This window comes from Trachemys scripta, chromosome 9, assembly GCF_013100865.1.
Source record: "Trachemys scripta elegans isolate TJP31775 chromosome 9, CAS_Tse_1.0, whole genome shotgun sequence".
Lineage (NCBI taxonomy): Eukaryota > Metazoa > Chordata > Testudines > Emydidae > Trachemys > Trachemys scripta.
In genome coordinates, this window is record NC_048306.1 from 23,183,370 (window position 1) to 23,201,984 (window position 18,615).

General features: G+C 44.2%; 1 protein-coding gene across 5 annotated transcripts in view; it reads left to right on the top strand.

The window, feature by feature from the left end:
• The first annotated feature begins 372 nt into the window (after positions 1–372).
• HEPH (hephaestin) overlaps positions 373–18,615 on the top strand; it is a 33,494-nt gene continuing 15,251 nt past the window's right edge. The window contains exons 1-13 of one of the 5 annotated variants that reach the window (XM_034782461.1): positions 373–506; positions 2,263–2,458; positions 6,039–6,250; positions 8,835–9,079; positions 9,904–10,116; positions 10,645–10,824; positions 11,262–11,516; positions 12,176–12,344; positions 13,611–13,750; positions 14,884–15,015; positions 15,693–15,904; positions 17,684–17,834; positions 18,317–18,529. In XM_034782461.1, the coding sequence (XP_034638352.1) occupies positions 2,384–2,458; positions 6,039–6,250; positions 8,835–9,079; positions 9,904–10,116; positions 10,645–10,824; positions 11,262–11,516; positions 12,176–12,344; positions 13,611–13,750; positions 14,884–15,015; positions 15,693–15,904; positions 17,684–17,834; positions 18,317–18,529 (2,197 nt within the window). In that variant the 5' untranslated portion in view covers positions 373–506; positions 2,263–2,383. Of the gene's footprint in view, positions 507–745; positions 1,820–2,262; positions 2,459–3,614; positions 3,689–6,035; positions 6,251–8,834; positions 9,080–9,903; positions 10,117–10,644; positions 10,825–11,261; positions 11,517–12,175; positions 12,345–13,610; positions 13,751–14,883; positions 15,016–15,692; positions 15,905–17,683; positions 17,835–18,316; positions 18,530–18,615 lie in introns of those variants that run through there. The other 4 variants (XM_034782462.1, XM_034782463.1, XM_034782465.1 and 1 more) reach the window with 4 other exon arrangements.

An 18,615-nucleotide genomic window follows, 5' to 3' on the forward strand; every position in this document is an offset into this window, starting at 1 on the left:
TCTGGCCACGCCCCCTTCTGGGCGCCCCCACCGCGAGCGTGGCGGTTGTTGGGGCAGGGCGGGGTCTTCAGGTCCTCCATGACGTCAATGGAATGCCCGTAAAGGGCCAAACGACATAAGACGCTGCGTTGCGCAGTTTGGTTTGCAAATGGCCTCGCAGCCTGTGTTTAAACCTGGCCCCGGGTAGGGTGACCAGACAGCAAGTGTGAAAAATCGGGACAGGGGTGGGGGGTAATAGAAGCCTATATAAGAACAAGCCCCAAATATTGGGACTGTCCCTATAAAATCGGGACATCTGGTCACCCTAGCCCCGGGACAGGGAGGGGCCGCACGTGAGGAGAGCGTGGGGGGAGGGGCAGGTTGAGGCGGCGACACTGACAAGGGGGGCGCTCAGCTCCTGAGCCTCCCGCCGCTGACACACACTTCGGGTACCAGCCCCCCTCGTGCACATCTGTAACGGCACATGACCCAGCATGGGGGAGGGGACTGGTGCAGTATTGCCAAGGGTGAGGCTTTTACTGGATGTTTTTTCTGGAAGCTTCGGCTCCTGCAGTCATGTCCTAAGGATGAGAGACACACAGGGATGGAGGTGGGGCACCTCTGAGCAGCATGGCAGCTACCGTGAGAGCGACACACAAAGCCTGAGTGAGGTGTAGGGTGACCAGATGTCCAGATTTTATAGGGACAGTCCTGATATTTGAGGCTTTTTCTGATATAGAAGCTTATTACCCCCCACCCTGTCCCAATTTTTCACACTTGCTGTCTGGTCACCCTAGTTAGACGCACAGGCTCCCTTTACATCGAAGGGGGAGAGACCAGGCCCCTAGGAATGTGATCCACAAAGCCAGCATATCTTAACTACCTGGCAAGCCGCCTAACCTTGTCAAAGGGCAATGCTAAGGAGCGGGGTGTGTGCTAAGCCTATCTCTGCTTAGCCTTTCACACAGAAGAACCCAGCACCTGGAGTCAGGCAGCTTAGGTGCATTAGGTACTTTTTCAGGGGCAGCTGCCTCACTCCATGCAAAACAGCGGGAGGAGGTAGTGGCAGTGGTGCTGCGCTCCTTATAGGCTTTAGCCTAGGGTTAGAGGACCTCCCCTGAGAAGTGGGAGACAGACCCCTGATCAAATCCCCCCTGCCTGTTGCTGTGAGGGGTATGATCCTGGGTCTCCCACTTCCCAGGTAAGTACTCTAACCAGTGGACTAAACATTATAAGGTGGGCACAACTTTTTCCTCCAGCTAGATTTTGAATGGGACTCGATCTACTAGATAGCCTCTATGGTTGCCAAGTTTGGTTGGATGTATTCTTGGAGATTTCATCACATGACAATCTTCAGGAATTCAAGATTAATCTCTAATTCCTGGAGACTCCAGGTCAATCTTGGAGGGCTAGCAACTCTACCTCTGAGCATAGCTACCACATCATGCCCCACCTGCAGCTTAGGTAGCCAAATGCCTATCTTCCCTGGTTCGTGACTTGCTTGTTGGCTTGAGTGAGGCAGCAGTGTGCATGCCCAGCACAGAAACATAGCTGCCTAGGGAACTTTGAAAACTTAATGCCTAAACTCACTCGATGCCTCGAGGGTTCAGAAGGAGTTTTGGGGGTTGCCATGGTGGGATTTAGACACCTTTATATCTTTGTGGATCAAGGCCAAAGTTTCTAGTCCTCACTGTGGAGAACCAGAGTGTACCCACAAGGCACAGAATTTTTTTTTTTTTTTTTTTAAATTCTCCATTATTTTTTCCAAGTCTTATTATTTTTGGAGGACTGACTTATGACTCTTCAGCACTCACAGTTCGCAATACTGCACATCTCACAGGTACGTTCTTTGTGGGCTGAGTCTAACTGCAATGCAGAGATTAAGCAAGAGAACTTGTTGAGCTTCACCAGTGAAACAACCCTACCAGCTCTTTTCTAATTGGTCTGTTTTTATAGACATAATTAGGACAGGAGTCAGCTAATCTGCCGTTGCAACGGTAGACAAGTGTTATAAAAACTTCCAGCCTTAGCAGCATTTGAATTCTCTACATCTGTAGTTTCTCTATTAAGCTATACGGTTTTCCTCATGTTCTGCAGCCAAGGCTGTGCTAGGGAACTAATTTAAAAACAAGGCACTGGGACCTATTACTAGCATTAGGTAAAGGAGTTCTGACAGCTCAAGTGGTAGAAGCCTGTGTTTTTGCAGCTGAAGTACCAGGTTACGTAATCCCAGCTGCCCAGGCTTATGTGCATTAATAATATAATTGTTTCTGTTGCTTGCAGCAAATTAATTTAGCACACTGGGACCCACTGAGGCATTTTAACAAGTACGGCAAAGCAGGAAAGATGAACAAGGGGCAAAGTGGAAGAGGCCCCAGTACCCAGTTGGCATCTGAATGAAAGCATGAGAAAGAAAAAGAAAGAACAGGGAGCGTCTACTGTGTGGTATCTGTTATCTGCACTGCCTTTCTCCTATCATGTAATTAACTATATTAATACAATTTGTTTCCTCCCTGCCATAAAAAAAATACATATCTGGTTTCCTGTTTCATAATTAATCCTCAGATATGGTGCTATATGGAGAGGTTGCGGTAGCTTTTAAAAGCTGAAAGCAAAACGAACATGGATGTGCAGATATTATTTCTAAATGATGGGTAGGGCCCTACCAAATTCCCAGCCATGAAAAAAGTGTCACAGACCGTGATATATGGTCTCCCCTGTGAAATCTGGCTATTGTAAGTGGGTTGTAGTATTGCCACCCTTACTTCTGAGCTCCCTTCAGAGCTGGGCAGCCAGAGAGTGGTGGCTGTCCTGGAACCCAGCTCTGAAGGCATCATTTGGGGGGTGGGAAGGCAGAGCCAGCCTTATGTGTGGGCAGTGTAGGCAACCACCTAGTGATCACACCATCCCCACCCCATACATACAGCCAGTTCAAGGCCTCTTTAACATCCCCCTTCCCTGCCGAACTCGGGGGGGGAGCACCCTAGCCAGGGGCTCCTACCATGCACCAGGCTCCAGCTGCTAGTCCCAGCTGGGCTGCAGAGGGGCAGGAGAAGAGGAAGTCCTGCATGAGCCGTTCCCAAGGCCAGGTCAGACCTATCTCCAGCAGCAGCACAGAAGTAAGGGTGGCAGTACCATACTATGCCACCCTCACTTCCTTGCTGCTGCTGAGCTGGGTGCTCAGCCAGCAGCCACCGCTCTCTGACCACCCAGCTCTGATGGCAGTGCTGCCGACAACAGCGGTGCAGAAATAAGAGTGGCAATACCACAGCCCCCTTACAATAGCCTTGAGACCCCCATACCACCTTTTGGATCAGGATCCCCACAGTTACACCACCATGAAATTTCAAATTTTTAAAATCCTATGACTATGAAATTTACTAAAGTGAACTGCAAATTTGGGAGGGCTCTAATTATGGGTGATGCCTACGTGGGGCATTTCTATAGTATTTGTGACCGGAATATAGCCAGTCAGGCTGCTCACATCATGACTATTCAGTGTCTAGTACATTCCTGAGACAACCCACAGCCCAGACCTATCAATTAACGGCTAGGCATCTCCCTTCTTTATAACCTGGACTTTGCCCCCTCTGCATATATGGATATTTCCAGGTTCATTATTTCTACAGTGCTCTAGGCATTTAAAGAAGAGAGTCTCAGGAATGACTAACCCGTTCAACATTGCCTGTTTCTAACCCAGCTCAACAGAGTAAGTAAAACAGCAGATATCTTCTTTTTCTTGGGTAGAGGTTTCTTAGTGGTGGAAGTGTGACAGTCAAGACAGCGACTGGTTTAACTTGATAATATGGAGTTTCGCATGCCACAAGGAGAGAAGTAAAGAATAGTAGTTTTCTTCCTTTATATGCCTTTCTTATAGTATCAGAGAACAATGTTTGGCTTTAAGATGTTTAATGTATGTTTTAGTGTCTAAACAGATTTATCTATTTCAGAGGTGATTAGAATAAGGGAGTTGAAACATCTGTTTTCTCTCCTTTAGTTCATGGACCCAATTCTGATTTTTTTTTTTTTAAAACCACAAGTGTAAAATCAGGAATAACTCCTTAGAAGCCAATGGGGTTACACCATGGTAAAATAGGTGTGAGTGATAGCAGAATCAGGCCCCATGAATCTGAGTTGAGATAAGCTGTTTCACCATTTCATAGAAATGGAGCACAGGAACATGTAGTATCCTAAAATCAAACCCCTACTTTGCTCCTGACCTGGTCTTTGAAACAAAGATCCCAAAGAGAGAGGCAATCTCAAAGATTCCATTTCAGGTTTTTGCCTTAGGGCTGGACAATTCACTGGAAGTTTAGTTTTAGGTGGACATCCATGCAAGTAAAATGTATTCAGTAAACCAACTAATGCTGTCATATTGGGTTTCTAGAACAAGTGACCCCACCTATAAGTGGCTCCTTTCCCAATCTGCTTTAATACCACTATCCATACTGGATATAAAATCCAAACTCACCCTCTTCCTGAAATCTGGTTGTGTGAACAAAATATAAAGATTAGCCCAAACCTTCTCTCAGGTATCCCTTTAGGGCTACTGAATCACATCCCAGACATCCTCTCCCCTAGATAGCCACTGCCACCTCATTTATATCCAGGTGGCTAATGAGCCACTTCTTAGATGAGTCAACAGATTACCCTTTCTCCGTGATCAATGTTAATAGGGTAAGAGGTTTCAGGCTAATCCAGCTTCTTACACCATCTATTCTTCCTCTTGGCTGGTCACCGCTGCCTCTCTCTATTCAACATGACATTTGTGTGTGTGTTGAATAGCACATGTACAGTTTAGTTAACAAATTGGTTTGAAATCTATTTTAAAGAACAACATGAGTGTATGTAAACACAGTCCTTTAATTTCCAAGTAGCTAATAATTACCTTACGTGTGGCTTAGTGGATGGAGCAGTAGCGTGAGACCTTTGTTCTAGTCTTAGCTCTGCTAGTAGCATGCTGGGAGGCCTTGGGCAAGATATTTCACTTCTCTTTGCCTTTGTTTCCCCATCTATAAAATGGGTATGATACTTATCTCCTTTGCAAAGCGCTTTGAAAGCTACTGATGAAAAACACTATAAGACTTACATATTGTTGGATTGTAGAGTAGAAATTTCTCACAAGTTCAGAGACTGCTCTCAGTTGGAGCAGAGGAATGTGTGGGAACAGGTCACACATTTGGGTATACCACAAAGAGGGGTTTTCCAGCAGTGAAAAGCTCAGTCTTGTAAATTGAATGACTATCTGGGATTGATTAACAATCACTTCTGCCAGTTACCATTAATTTCTGGGGACAGATGAATTGGTTCAGGATTCTATCCATTAGCTCTCGATGTTAGCACAAGAGATAGTTGGAGGGCTAGTAAAGGCAATGTTAACCTATAGTGCTTTTTATTCAGAAGGACCCCAAAGCATATTAGAAACAGGTTTACAAGGACCACTTAACCCACCATAGCAGTTCAAACACCCACAGCAGAGCACAGTAGTTGTTTTACAGTGTACAGCAACATGACCCAAAACTACAGAACAAGCAGTTTAGAAGAATACGATCCAATGAAACATTTGAGAAAGTTGGCTAGGTCAGCATGAGAGATAGGGTTTTTTAGGCATGCCAAGCCTCTCTCCACCTTATAGGAATTACCCCAGTAGGCCAAGCCAATTGTCCGTAGTCCATTGCCCTGTCTCCTTCAGTGGCCAGTGTCAGATGCTGTTGAGGAAGGTATAACTCCTTCAGTACACTTTGCTGTATGTTATTAGACCAGGGTGTGTGTGGGGGGGGGGAAGGGGAGATGGAGGATTTTTTTTCTCATCCTGGAGCCGGTGACTACCTTATGCTTGAAGCATGGGAGTTGAGAATCCTTGTAATTTCTCCATTCATTCTGGTATAATTAAATGGTGACCCCAGAACTTTTTACATGTTGATTCCTCCCCATGTTCTCAGAACATCCTGTACCTTCAAACCACACTGCCTAGGACTAAGTTATGAGAGTCAAAGCCTGCTTGTTGTCCCATTACTCCAGACTCTTTTTTTTGTTTGTTTCTTTTTGCAAAAAAGCAGTTGCCTGCTCCTGAAGAGCCTTCACCTCGAGCTGGGATGGAATCTTGTTGGCAACTGCTGCCTCAGTCTCTGTTTTTCCTTCATTTGCTGCTGTTGCCCATCTTTGCTGAAGGTGCCACCAGAGTCTATTACCTGGGTATCTGTGAGGTGGAATGGAATTATGCTCCAACAGGGAAGAACATAATCACAGGCCGAAGCATTAAAGATGACCCGTATGTTTAACAACTATAAGTATTTGAGTCTAAAAAAGCAAATGGCTCCAGAGGTTTATGCAAGAAGTTTTATTTAGCAGGCAGTTGACGTTGTCACATATCTGATCTTTATTGGCTTAATGGTTAACCTGTTTTTATCATAGGAACATAGAAATTATCACGTTGGGATAGGCCAATCGTCAATCTAGTCCAATATACATTGACCAATTCCAGATACTTCTGAGGAAAGTGCAAACCCTTTAGAATGCACCCCATTGCACGATGCTGTATCATAGGGTTTATTTCTTCCTCACCCTAGCTGGTGATCTGTTTATGTGCCTTGAAGCCTGAGAATTTTATGCCCTTATGTACACAGGCGGTTAGAGCTCGTCAAAAATCTATTTTGACAAAAAAATACCTTTTTGACTAAGTGGACATTTTTGCAAGAAAGCTTACGTTTTCATCAAAAATGTGCAGTGTTTTGTTGAAAACCCAAAAGTCTGAAAACTGAAAAAAAAATTGGCTTTCAGTAATAATAAAAAAAAAAATATTTGGTTTCTGGTTTTCAAAAACAAAAAAATAAAACTAAACCAAATCTTTTAAATCACAACTTAAGAAAAATTCTGAAAAAACATTCTCTGAAAATGAAAATTGTGCATTTCCTGTTGAAATTTTTCATGGTAAATAAAATCCATTTCCTGACCAAGCTTTCTCAGTGCTACACTGACACCATGAATTTTTTGTACAATTGGATCACTTATTTCAAAAAGTATATAGCAGAAATAGAAATGGTTCAGAGAAAGGCAACAAAAATGATCAGAGGCCTGGAAAGATTTTCATATATGGAGATATTTAATAGGTTGGGACTATTTAGTTTATAAAGAAGACAAATAAGTGGGGACATAATAGAAAAAATATATAAAACAATGAATATTTTAGAGAGGGTAAATCTTGTTTCTATTCACCTTCTCTCATAATAATACAAGAACAAAGAGACAATCACTGAGATTAAACATAGAATTAGTCTGTGGAACTCATTTCCACAGGGAAATAAATAATAAAACTAATTAAAAATTTTAGAAGGAAAAGTTTTTAGTTGAAAATATGGCCTAAGTTTGAAAATGAAATTAGATTTGCAGTAAACAGATTTTTTTCTATAACTATTTAGATCACACATGCATCAGGCTGGCAAAATGTCAGTATTTTTCAGACACATTTTGAATTTTGGGGGGGGTAGAATAAATCACAAAAACTATTGAAAGAGCATCAGGGCTTTTCCTTTTGAAATGGAAACAGCTTCAACCTTTTGAGAGAGAGAAAGAGAGACAGAGAGTGTGTGTGTGTGTTGCCGGGTGACCTTGGGCATGTCCCTTTCCCTCCCTGGGCCTCTAAAACAGGGATAATGATACTGATCTCCTTCACAAAGCACTTTGAGATGAAAAGTGCTAAATAAGAGCTACCATTTATTACACTACATTGTATAATTTTTATAAGATTGCATAAAATTTAAGTCACTCATCCCTTTTTAAAACATCTGCTCTGGCCCTGCTACATAGAAGAGCTGGCTGCAGGAGTGACTCTGTGGATGTGGTGCAGCTCTGAGCTGCATACCTACAGCTCCACCCTGCTCTATTAAGTGAATGACAAAGCTCGGGGTTGACTTCAGAGGTACAGCACTGAGCCCATGCAGAACAGTTTGTCTATTTGCCCATGTGCCAGGACTATTTTTATTGCTGCAGCAATGATGACTCCTAGGAAAAAATATCTTCACCGTCCTTGACCTGACACACTAATACTTGAGCCAAGATTCACCTATCATCTAGTAGGAAATGATAAAAAAAAAGCAATCCACTGGTGTATTGACCGTTGGACACTTGTAAGAGGTTTAAACTCTGAAGGTTAGATATGTGCGGGGACACATCAGCCTGAGCTGACTACTCTTTCCACTAATATTTCACATCGGCTTTTGACTAGAAACTCACCCTCTTTTCTTGTGTCAGTCCTTGTGAGAGCTCAAGAGATTTTTTTCCCCCTTGCAACTCAGGGAGCATAGCTCCAGTCTGCACTAGAATTAAGCACTGAAATAGATTTAAAGGATTAGAACAATAGGTAGGATGGCAATTACTAGGGCTCTCAACTTTCATTCTTTAGTGCATAAAATGATCACAAGATAAGAAAGAAATTTCCCACCATTGTATAGCATCCACAGTTAAATACATTTAGGGGGACTGTGTCAGGTCTTCCCCTGAAACATTCAGCACTGACCGTAGCCAGAGACCGAGTATCAAACTAGATGGTCTGATGTGCTGATCTATTACATTGTGTCAGTTCCTCTCATATTTTACAACACTCAAAAACCAGACAAGAGGAGCGAGGCCAGTGTTATTGTCCAGTCGGATTGCATTCCCAGCGCTGCCATAGGGTGCTGGAAGAGGAAGCACGATGCTGGACTAGGAGTAGGGATAGAGCGCTGGCATGGCAGAGACTCTAGGAGTCAGCTGAGAGAGCTACAATAGGTGTCCCTGTTATCACTACTCCCCATGTTATGCAGCTGAAGTGGATGGCATATTATTCACGATCTGTTATCTTGTTTTGAATTTAACAGAGAAGCCTCTACATTCCTCCAGTCTGGCAAGGACAGGGTGGGAAGCACTTACAAAAAATCTGTGTATAAGCAATACTCAGACTCCACGTATACAAGAGAGATCCCCAAACCTGCCTGGCTGGGATTTCTTGGGCCCATCATACGAGCAGAAGTGGGTGACACCATTACCGTGCACCTAAAAAACTTTGCCAACCGGCCACACACGGTCCATCCTCATGGCGTCTTCTACAAGAAGGACTCAGAAGGTAAATGAGCCCCGGCTGAGTTCAGATTCAGTTTCCCCACTGTGAATTTAGGAGTATACAGGAAAGCAAAGCCAGCGGAGAAGGGGTCTTGTTTGGGTTGGCTCAAAGCAACATCTCCTGGAAAACTGGTATAGTTAGGTAGGCTTTAAGCAATGCCACCGGATGCAGGATTATCGGGTTCCTAAGCAGTACGATACCATCTGAGATGGATGCACTTTTTCCAAACATGAACTCCTTAACAGAATGTCCAAATTCCTTCCTAAAGAACACAATCTTAGTAACAGTCTCATTGCCTGAATACAGGAGCTGAGGAACAGCAAGCTAGTAGCTAATAAATGTTTATATTATGGTGCTAGGCATATTTAGATGTCTTTAATGTGATGAATCTTGTAGGTGCCACAGGAAAGATAGAATATCAGAACAGAGAGTCACTGTTTGAAATAGCCCCAGAGAATTTAGAAAGGAACTATTTCTGGGGTACTGCAGATTTGAACTGAAAACTTAGCACAGTTCTCTGTTTTCCAATGAGAATATAAAGAAGCAATTTTTAGAACATGGGACCACAAGTCACCTTTCTGGCTCAGCCACCAGCATACCCGGCAAAGTCACTTAACCACTTCTCTGTGCCTCAATTTGCCCATTGGAAAAATGATGATTACATTACTTATGTGGTGTGAATCTTAATTTGAAAGGTGCTACAGAAATGGTAAAAGTAACTTGCAGCTATCTGTGCTGTATCTAGTGTGAGAAATGCAGTACATGTTTATATGTTATATACTCTCTGCCAAACTTGAATGGATGCTGTGATTGCTCAATTATTCCAGGGTCCCTGTACCCCGATATGTCCTCACAGGATCATAAGAAGGATGATGCTGTTCCACCAGGAGGGAATCACACATATACTTGGACTATCCCTGAAGATCACAGCCCGGTGGCTGATGACCCAACCTGCTTGACCTGGGTCTACCACTCTCACACTGATGCACCGAAGGACATTGCTTCTGGGTTGATTGGGCCATTACTGACATGCAAAGAAGGTAAAAACTCAGGGGAAAGACAGCTCAGAGTTACAGCTTCACACATACTGAAGACTTTGCAATGATCTCAGTTATGATAAGGCAAGCAGTGATGCTTTGTTAGACAGCTCTCTAGTTCACGTGGAACTTATATGTAATCTGAGATAGTTCTCAATTTCTAGATTGATTCTGATTGTTATTTCTTTGTTGCTTAGAGAGTTAGTACATTAACTTCTCAGCTCTGTGGATCAGTTCAAATGCACAAGTGGAAATTAGTGCAGGGATCTTATTCAAGACTCCATTTGTACATATTAAAAAAGAAAGAAAGACAAAGCCCCCAAACCTCCTCCAAACCCTACAGGATTTCAGCAAGAGTGACAACACTATTGAAAGATCTGGGAGCGCAGGAGGTGCTGTAAATCAGAAGTGAGACACATTGGAATTTAGGAATGGAATAGCAGGGAGTACTGCAGGTCTAGGGTGAGGTGCATTGGCAGACCTCAGTGATAGTCTGGGCTGGAAAATCACTCATCCTCTCTCTTGCCCTAGGAGCTCTGACTGGCACATCTCAAAGACGGCATGATGTGGACCTTGATTTCTTTCTCATGTTCAGCGTGATTGATGAGAATCTTAGCTGGCATCTGGATGAGAATATTGCATTATTCTGCACAGACCCAGAATCTGTTGATAAGGAAGATGAGGAGTTCCAAGTGAGCAACAGAATGCATGGTGGGTGCCACCTTTCACACTGGCTTTGCCCAGTCAATCTATGCCTGAGGAGCTCCTTCCCTGATATCGTGAAGTGCAGTCTCATCTGATGTGTGCAGGGATGGTTTGAGAAGCCAGTGAGACCTTGTGCTGAAAGATGCCCCATCATAGGGGCAGCCATATCAGCACCATCAAAACAATCATAATTTTGTCAGGGTTTTGGCTTTTACCTTCAGTGAACGTGTGGCCATTAATCTGATGTCCAGAATAAGATCCATGTTAGAAAATGATTTATGGAAGCAGGCTCACCGGGATTGGGCAGGAGAAGGGAAAGGTGTTCTGTTGAGACCTTTTTTCTGAATGTCCCGTGTTTCTGTAATGGGACCTCCAGGATGGAGCTGTGAACCCTACCTCCACCCCCTTCCTGATCTCTGCTTCTGATTCACTTGGTTTTACAGCTATTAATGGTTATGTGTATGGGAACCTGCCTGAGATGACAATGTGTGCTGGGGATCACGTGGCATGGCACCTCTTTGGGATGGGGAGTGAGACTGATGTTCACACAGCCTTCTTCCATGGACAGACACTCACCATCAGAGGCCACAGGTCCGACGTGGCCAGCCTCTTTCCAGCCACTTTTGTTACAGCTGACATGATCCCCAGTAGCACTGGGAGATGGCTTCTGAGCTGTCAGGTCAACAATCACCTGCAAGGTAAGGCACAGTCTGGAATCTGTCCTGCACTCTGTGGCCCCCATTCACTTCCCCACTGTGGCCCCTTGACACTATGGGATGAAGCAGAACAGTCTTGTGGGCAATGTCCCATGGTAAAAGGACTTCCCCTGCTGGGTAATCAATGGTTTGATCTGATGGCTCCCCCTATATTGCATAGAACTTGTGCCACCATATAGCCACCCTGGTCTTTAATATGCAGGTGTAGCCTACAGGGATTACAGATGCCAGATGTGACATCTCTTGTTCAGCACTGAATATCACAGGACTGGAGCAGCTGGTGGTGCTGCAGAAGGTGCTTTACATCAAAGTGGAGCACTGTATGCTGGGACCTGTAGTCTCTCCAGGCTGTACCTATATGGTACACATGGGGGTGGCTGAGGACTATTTTTGTCCACCGACCACCCTAATGTAATGCCCTGTATTTATGGTAGGAACCCATGCCTGCTGGAAAAGAAAACTCTCCCCCGTGAAGCAATTGCCTAAACACTCACTCTCAGCCATGCACAATTTGGGACAACTGGGTTCAGTGACTTGGGCAAAAGGAATGGGTGGTGCACTGTAGAAATAGGACCCCTGTCCACCTTCCATTCAGAGTTGCAGACAGGAGTTAAGTGTGCATTTGCTTCTCCCATGTGCAGCTGGAATGGAAGCAGTCTATGAAGTCAGACAGTGTTCTCAGAAAACTCCGGAGTCCTCCATGAACGGGACAGTTCGGAAATACTATATAGCTGCAAAGGAAGTACAGTGGAATTATGGACCCTCGGGGCTTGACCAGAGCACAGGGAAAAGTCTGCAGGAGCCAGGCAGGTAAGAGGGTTTTTGCATGCAAGGCACTGTACTAAATCTGTAGCCATTGTCTGGAATATGAGCTTGACAGAAACACTCTCAAGGAAATTTGGAACGCCTTTTTCAACGGAATGGTTTAACATGCAAGTCACGTAAATACATTCACAAAGCTTCCAGCTGTCCCAGCATGCTGTATGGTTGAGGGACACATCACAGTTGCCTCCAAGTTCCATCTTTACTCACTGTACTTGATTTAGCAAGAAGCCTGCAAGTTTGATAAAATAATGTAGGTACGATTAAAAAAGCAAGTCCAGTGGCAGACACCGGATGGCATAGGTGGACTACAGATTTACATTCAGCTTCCATCTAGCCTTCTGTGTGAAATCTAGCAGCAAATGCAGAGCGATTGAAATGAATAGCTCTCTTGAGAGTTTTACATCCTTTCATTCTGAACAGCCGAAATAATATTTAGCATATATAAGGGTATTTAATATTTTCAGAACATGTTGCAAATAGAAACTAATGAATTCTCACACCCGTCCCTGGGAGGTGGTAAATGTCATGCCCATTTTTTATACATGGGAAAACTTGAAATGCACAGTGGTTAAGTGACTTGCCCAACACACCACACAGTGAGCCAGTAGCAGAGCCATGGTTGGACCTCAAGAGTCCCAGGCTCTGTGCTCTCTCCACTAGACTCTGCGGCTTCTCCTGGAGGGCACATTTTGGAATTTTCCATTTCATTTCATTTTCTTTTCATTTCATGTGTGTTTCTTTTAGAGTTAGGATTGACACTACCCAAAACATCCCAGTTCTCATAGTGCTTTCCTAAGACCTCCATGGAAAGTGTTGTTGAAGTGGTGTTGATTCAATAGAGGGCATCGTTCCCTCTGAGTCAGTATGCAGTTTCATTTGGATATACTACACTTGATCTTAGCTCATAGAGCGCCGAGAAGCATCCTGACCCCAAACTGTTGTACAGAATTGCTATGTAACTATTAAACAGCGGCCATGTTCCACCAGAGAGTTGGCCGTGTTCCTGGGAAGAGTGAGCTGATCCCTACATGAAGTCTGTCTATCAGTTTGTAAAGAGCTTTGTCACACTCCCGGATGAAAAGTGCTACCAAACGGCATTATTATACTTGGCACTGCTGGGTTTTCAAAATCAGAGGTTTTGACTCAATTTGAAGGGCTGCAGAGCTGAGAGCTGCTGCTGTCACTGCTCTGATGGGGGCAGGGGAGTTTGCCTTTTTGTAAAAGGACATGAAATTTGTTCTCTGTGTTTAGCTCTTCTGAGCAGTTCTTCAAGCATAGCGCCAGGCGGATTGGGGGAACCTACTGGAAGGCCAAGTATGTGGAATATACTGATTCAACGTTCCGGGTAGAAAAACAACGGTCAGAGGAAGAGACGCATCTTGGGATACTTGGTAGGGATTGTCTGGCAACATAAACCCTCTCACAGCACCTTCTGGAATGATCTATCAGCACCAAAAATGCTGATTGGCTGGCACTGTCCCATAATTCCTAGGAGTAATAACTTCTGTGGTGAACGTGTTTCCTGCATGACATTACACTGCAGCTCTTTAGAGCAAGGACGACCTATACTGGGGGGCGGTGGGGTGGTCTTGTGATTGGGGGGGAAACCCAGTATTGTTCTGCCACAGCAACCTTGGGAAGCTACCAGGAAGGGGCAAGGAACATATTATACCCCTATCTCTAACTAAACAAATCATAGTAAAGAGCTGGTCTGGCTGACCTTCTGATTATGTGTTTCTGACTGTGTCTTCAGGACACAATGCAAACCCCACTTTCTGCTTAGAAACTTCTTCCCGGGAGAAGCTGGCAGTGCTCTTTGTGATCTGATAATGCCGAGACAAAAGGAGTGGGACTTGGAGAGCGAATGAATCATGCATGGAGGGGCACAGCATTAATTCCTTTGAATAAATTTTAGTACGATCTATAATTTGAGCATTTGATGCCTAGATAATATTCTAGTGTGAGACACAACAGGAATGTGATAGATGAGTAGAGTAGATTAGATTAGCCCGTATTAATAGACTGATTTGTCTGGCTGGTTGGGGTTAGTTCTCACAGAGGCCATTAGGGAGACGAAAGGCCTGATCCGGTCCCACTGAAGTCAGTGGAGCTTTGGTCACTGATTTAAAGTAGGATCAGGGAGTTGTGAGTAGGAACAGGACAAAAATCAGGAGCGGGAATTCTCACTGCACCAGCTAAGGAGTAGGGGGTAGCTCTCCCTCCCATTTAATCCCAGTCTTTTGGGCCTGACATAACCGCTTCACTGAATTCTCTCAAACTTCAAGCTATTTTACCTTTAAATAGTTCCCCCCTCCCTGCCCCGAATGCCAGTCTGCCTGAAGGGCCAGCAGTCCTACTTAGCATGACCAAAACCAGACAGCTGGCACTTCTGCTATGCCCATTGTTGTTAGTCATCTGTGGCTGTGAACTCTGGGTAGAAAATCATAATTGATAGCCTGCTTTGTCCAGTTATCTTGGAAATCACTCCATTATCCTCTCTCTCTCTCTCTCTCTCTGTGCGCAGGTCCAGTGATAAAAGCTGAAGTGGGAGACACCGTCTTGGTGACATTTGCTAACAAAGCCTCTTGGCCCTTCAGTATCCAGCCCCATGGTGTGCTTTATGGAAAGAAGTGGGAAGGAACCTTGTACCATGATGGTTTGTTACTTCATCCCACCCCCTCTTTCTAAACTGAGGTAGTGACAACCCCTGTGGTGTGGTTCCACAGTCTGCAGCCACACCCCATTGGGTGGTGGTCCTCTCCGACCTCACTAGCTGAGCAAAGTGAGGCCTGCTCAGCTAGTGTACCATGAGAAGTGGGGTTGGTGATGCAGTAGGGGATGTTCTTCCCTTTGACCTATCACTGAATCACTGCCCAGCGTGGCACCAGAGAGGAGGTGGTGCTGGAGATACTATGTCTTGGAGGAGAGATGAAATCATGGTGCTGACCATTTCTGGCCCCTAAAGATCCTGTGACACTTCTTTCAAGAGCAGAGGTATATATCCCTGGTCACACTGTAATTTGGGTAGCTATATTCCACCTACCAAAATTCTCCTGAGGATTTAATTGGATATATTTCTTTATTTCATGCCATCAGGCCCACCTCTGTCATAACACCTACAATAAATTTGCCCACACATGTATGTCCAGTAATATGTAAATATGACCCTACTATATTTCTGAGATATATAATGGCTGCCCCATTCTACCCCGGAGGTGGCTGTCTTTTGGTGGTGAGTGAAATGAATCACAGTAGCAGATGACACTGAAGTGCTGCAGAGCTTGCCAAAGGGGCTGTATACATGAATACATATCAGCATCTTGTGTTTTAAAGGTCTGTCGTGGAATGGGGCTTCAGTTGAACCTCTCCATAACTTCACATACCACTGGACTGTACCACAGCACGTTGGACCCACTGCCAGTGACCCTCCTTGCCTGACCTGGATGTACTCCTCTGCGATAAATCCCATCCGAGATACCAGTTCCGGCTTAGTGGGCCCTCTGGTGATCTGCAGACCTGGGACTCTCAACACCAGCAACAAGCAGGTACAGTCAGCTCTCCCACTGCAATGATTCAGGCTCTTCGTCCTGTGGTGAAGAAATAACTGGAGAAAGGAGACCCCAATAAAACCTTGGTAACTGAAATATAATTAAAAATACATGGCCGGGGGGGAGGCCCACAGATTAGAATAAATGCATCTAGGCAGAATACGTGCGCTGCCTCAACCATGCCAACTTCATGCATCAAAGTGTCTTATGAGAGAAGCCTAACACATTGGATTCCTGAGGTATTTGTCTAATCTAATCTTGGGGTTTAATTTAAGAGAAAGGGAAACTTTTTGCATTTAGGTGGATTTTGTCAAAATCCTTGGTCTGACCCTATACTAACAGTTATGGGATTACACAGGAATACATTTGTCCTAATATATGTAGGGCAGAATGCCCTATTCTTTTTCTTCCTCTTCTTCCTATTATTAATGAGAGGTGTGTGAAAAATTCACCACAAAATTGAAAATATTGAAAATCATTTTCATACTAAGTTGAAAACAGTCCCGTTTTTGCTAAAGGTTTGTGCAATTTTTGCTTGAAAGATGGAACATTTTGAGTTTCAAATGGTGCTAAGTTCTACTCTAAACTCAGCCCATTTTGAGAAGAACTCAAATGACAGGGTGATTTTACAATAAAAGCACATACAATGGATGGTGTTCTGCAGGCTTTTGTGATGTGGAGATAAGTGAAATCCTAGGACTGATTAACACTTTCCCTTGGAATTTAATGAAGAAATGTTCATCACTTTTGCACAGGTGTTGCCAAGGTAGCACAATGAGTACACAAGGGAACAGGAAGCATTGAAGTAACAGACCCAAGTGTGACAAACAGGGGGCAGCAGAAGACAAAACCAGCTGCATGATTGTGAATACATTATAATGTGGTTTGAGGAGTTGCTGGTGACTCTGCAAAGCAGCTGCTTTAAAAGCCTCCCTTGAAGATCTTGCTTTCTGGATCAGAATGATGTGGCTAAACTAGATAGAGTTCAGAAGAGAGCAATAAACCTGGTTCAGAGGCAGGAGAGTTTGATTTTGAGGAAAGATTAAACTATGTATAACTTGGCAGGTGGAGGGGAGGTTATAATGATAAACGATTTACAGGTATTGAGGGTGTAAATAAATCCTAGTGTCAAATAATTATGAGTGGTCCAAGGGGGTATTACTAAGAATAAGGGGAGGAAACTGAGCAAATGGAAATTTTGGCTAAATATCAGCAAAGATCTCCTAACAGGGAAACATATTAGTGTGTGGAATAGGTTCCTCAATAGAAGTTGAGAAAGTCTCATTGCTTCTGTCCGTTCAAACTGGACTCGACAAAGTTTTCAGGGCTTGATGGTAGGAAACAAATCTGGATTCTGATCTTGTATTAGGGAGGAGTGAGGTGGGCCCAGCTCCAGACCCTGCATAGTGGGGAGTGTTCTGAATTTGACCCTATTGGAAACTGGTGGGGAGCGTCCAGCACCTGAACCTATGGATTGTGGGGGAAGGAGAGAATGACTTTTCAGTCTGGGCAAAATTCTGATCCCTTTATTCATGCTGAGAACCTTTCTGCACATATGGTCCCAGTGCTGCTCTAGGACCACTTGTAAAGTAAGTGCTACTCAGCATGAGTAAAGAGATCAGCATTTGGCTCCCTAAGAGGTAGAAGTGGACAACTTACGAAACAAAAAATTAGAAATTGCCATCATGCAAAGCAGCCTGTACTTTAACAGTTAACAGGTGTGGGTGATCTCTGTGTTTTTAAAATGAATGACCATTATTGTGATTATTATTGTAGAAAGGGATCGACAAGGAATTTTACCTCCTGTTCAGTGTATTTGATGAGAACCTCAGCTGGTATTTGCCTGCAAATATAAAATACTATTTGAGAAAGGAAGAGGCTTTTGTGATAAAGGATGAAAGCTTCAAGGAGTCCAACAGGATGCACGGTATGGCCCTGTGCTCTCTCTTACGTAGGCAGTGAGGACAGAATTATGAGGTTTGGGTCCAGAACTATGAGGCGTGGGTCCATCTTTAACTGGTCCTAAAAACTCTGGAATAGCTAACTACTGCCATGGCACCTAAGGATCCCAATACAGGTACCTTGGACGTGCCCTGGGGGGGGGGGGGGAAGAGGGAGAGAGACAGAGAGATCAGGTGGACTTGGGAATTAAATTTCTGATTTGCATCAAAGGCACCTCTTTTGACAATTCTCTACATAACAATGTCTTGGAGAATGGGACATGAGGTCCTGCTGTGCCCAAAAGCATGACTCAAGCAAATATCAGGGGTGAATTGCTGGTGAACTGTACTGAGGAATACACAGCAATATACAATTCCCATAGGTTGCTCTACATTGTAGGTATGTGTGTACAGAGGTCACCTCCTAGCTAGTGTGTAACTATGTGGTTTTAATTCTTTTCTGTTGCAGCAATTAATGGATTTATGTTCTATAACTTGCCCAAGCTGGAAGTGTGTAAAGGGGACACTGTGTCTTGGCACTTTCTGGGTCTGGGCACTGACACAGATGTGCATGGAGCTGCATTCCAGGGAAACACTATTCAGATGAATGGGATGAGGAGATATGCAACCAATCTGTTCCCTCACACGTTTGCTACCGCCGTCATGCAGCCTGATCATGAAGGTAGATGCCTGCACAACTTCTCTGATGCCCAAGCAGCTTTCTCAAATGTTAATATTTGTTCTCTCGTGCTGATTTGTCTACAAGCG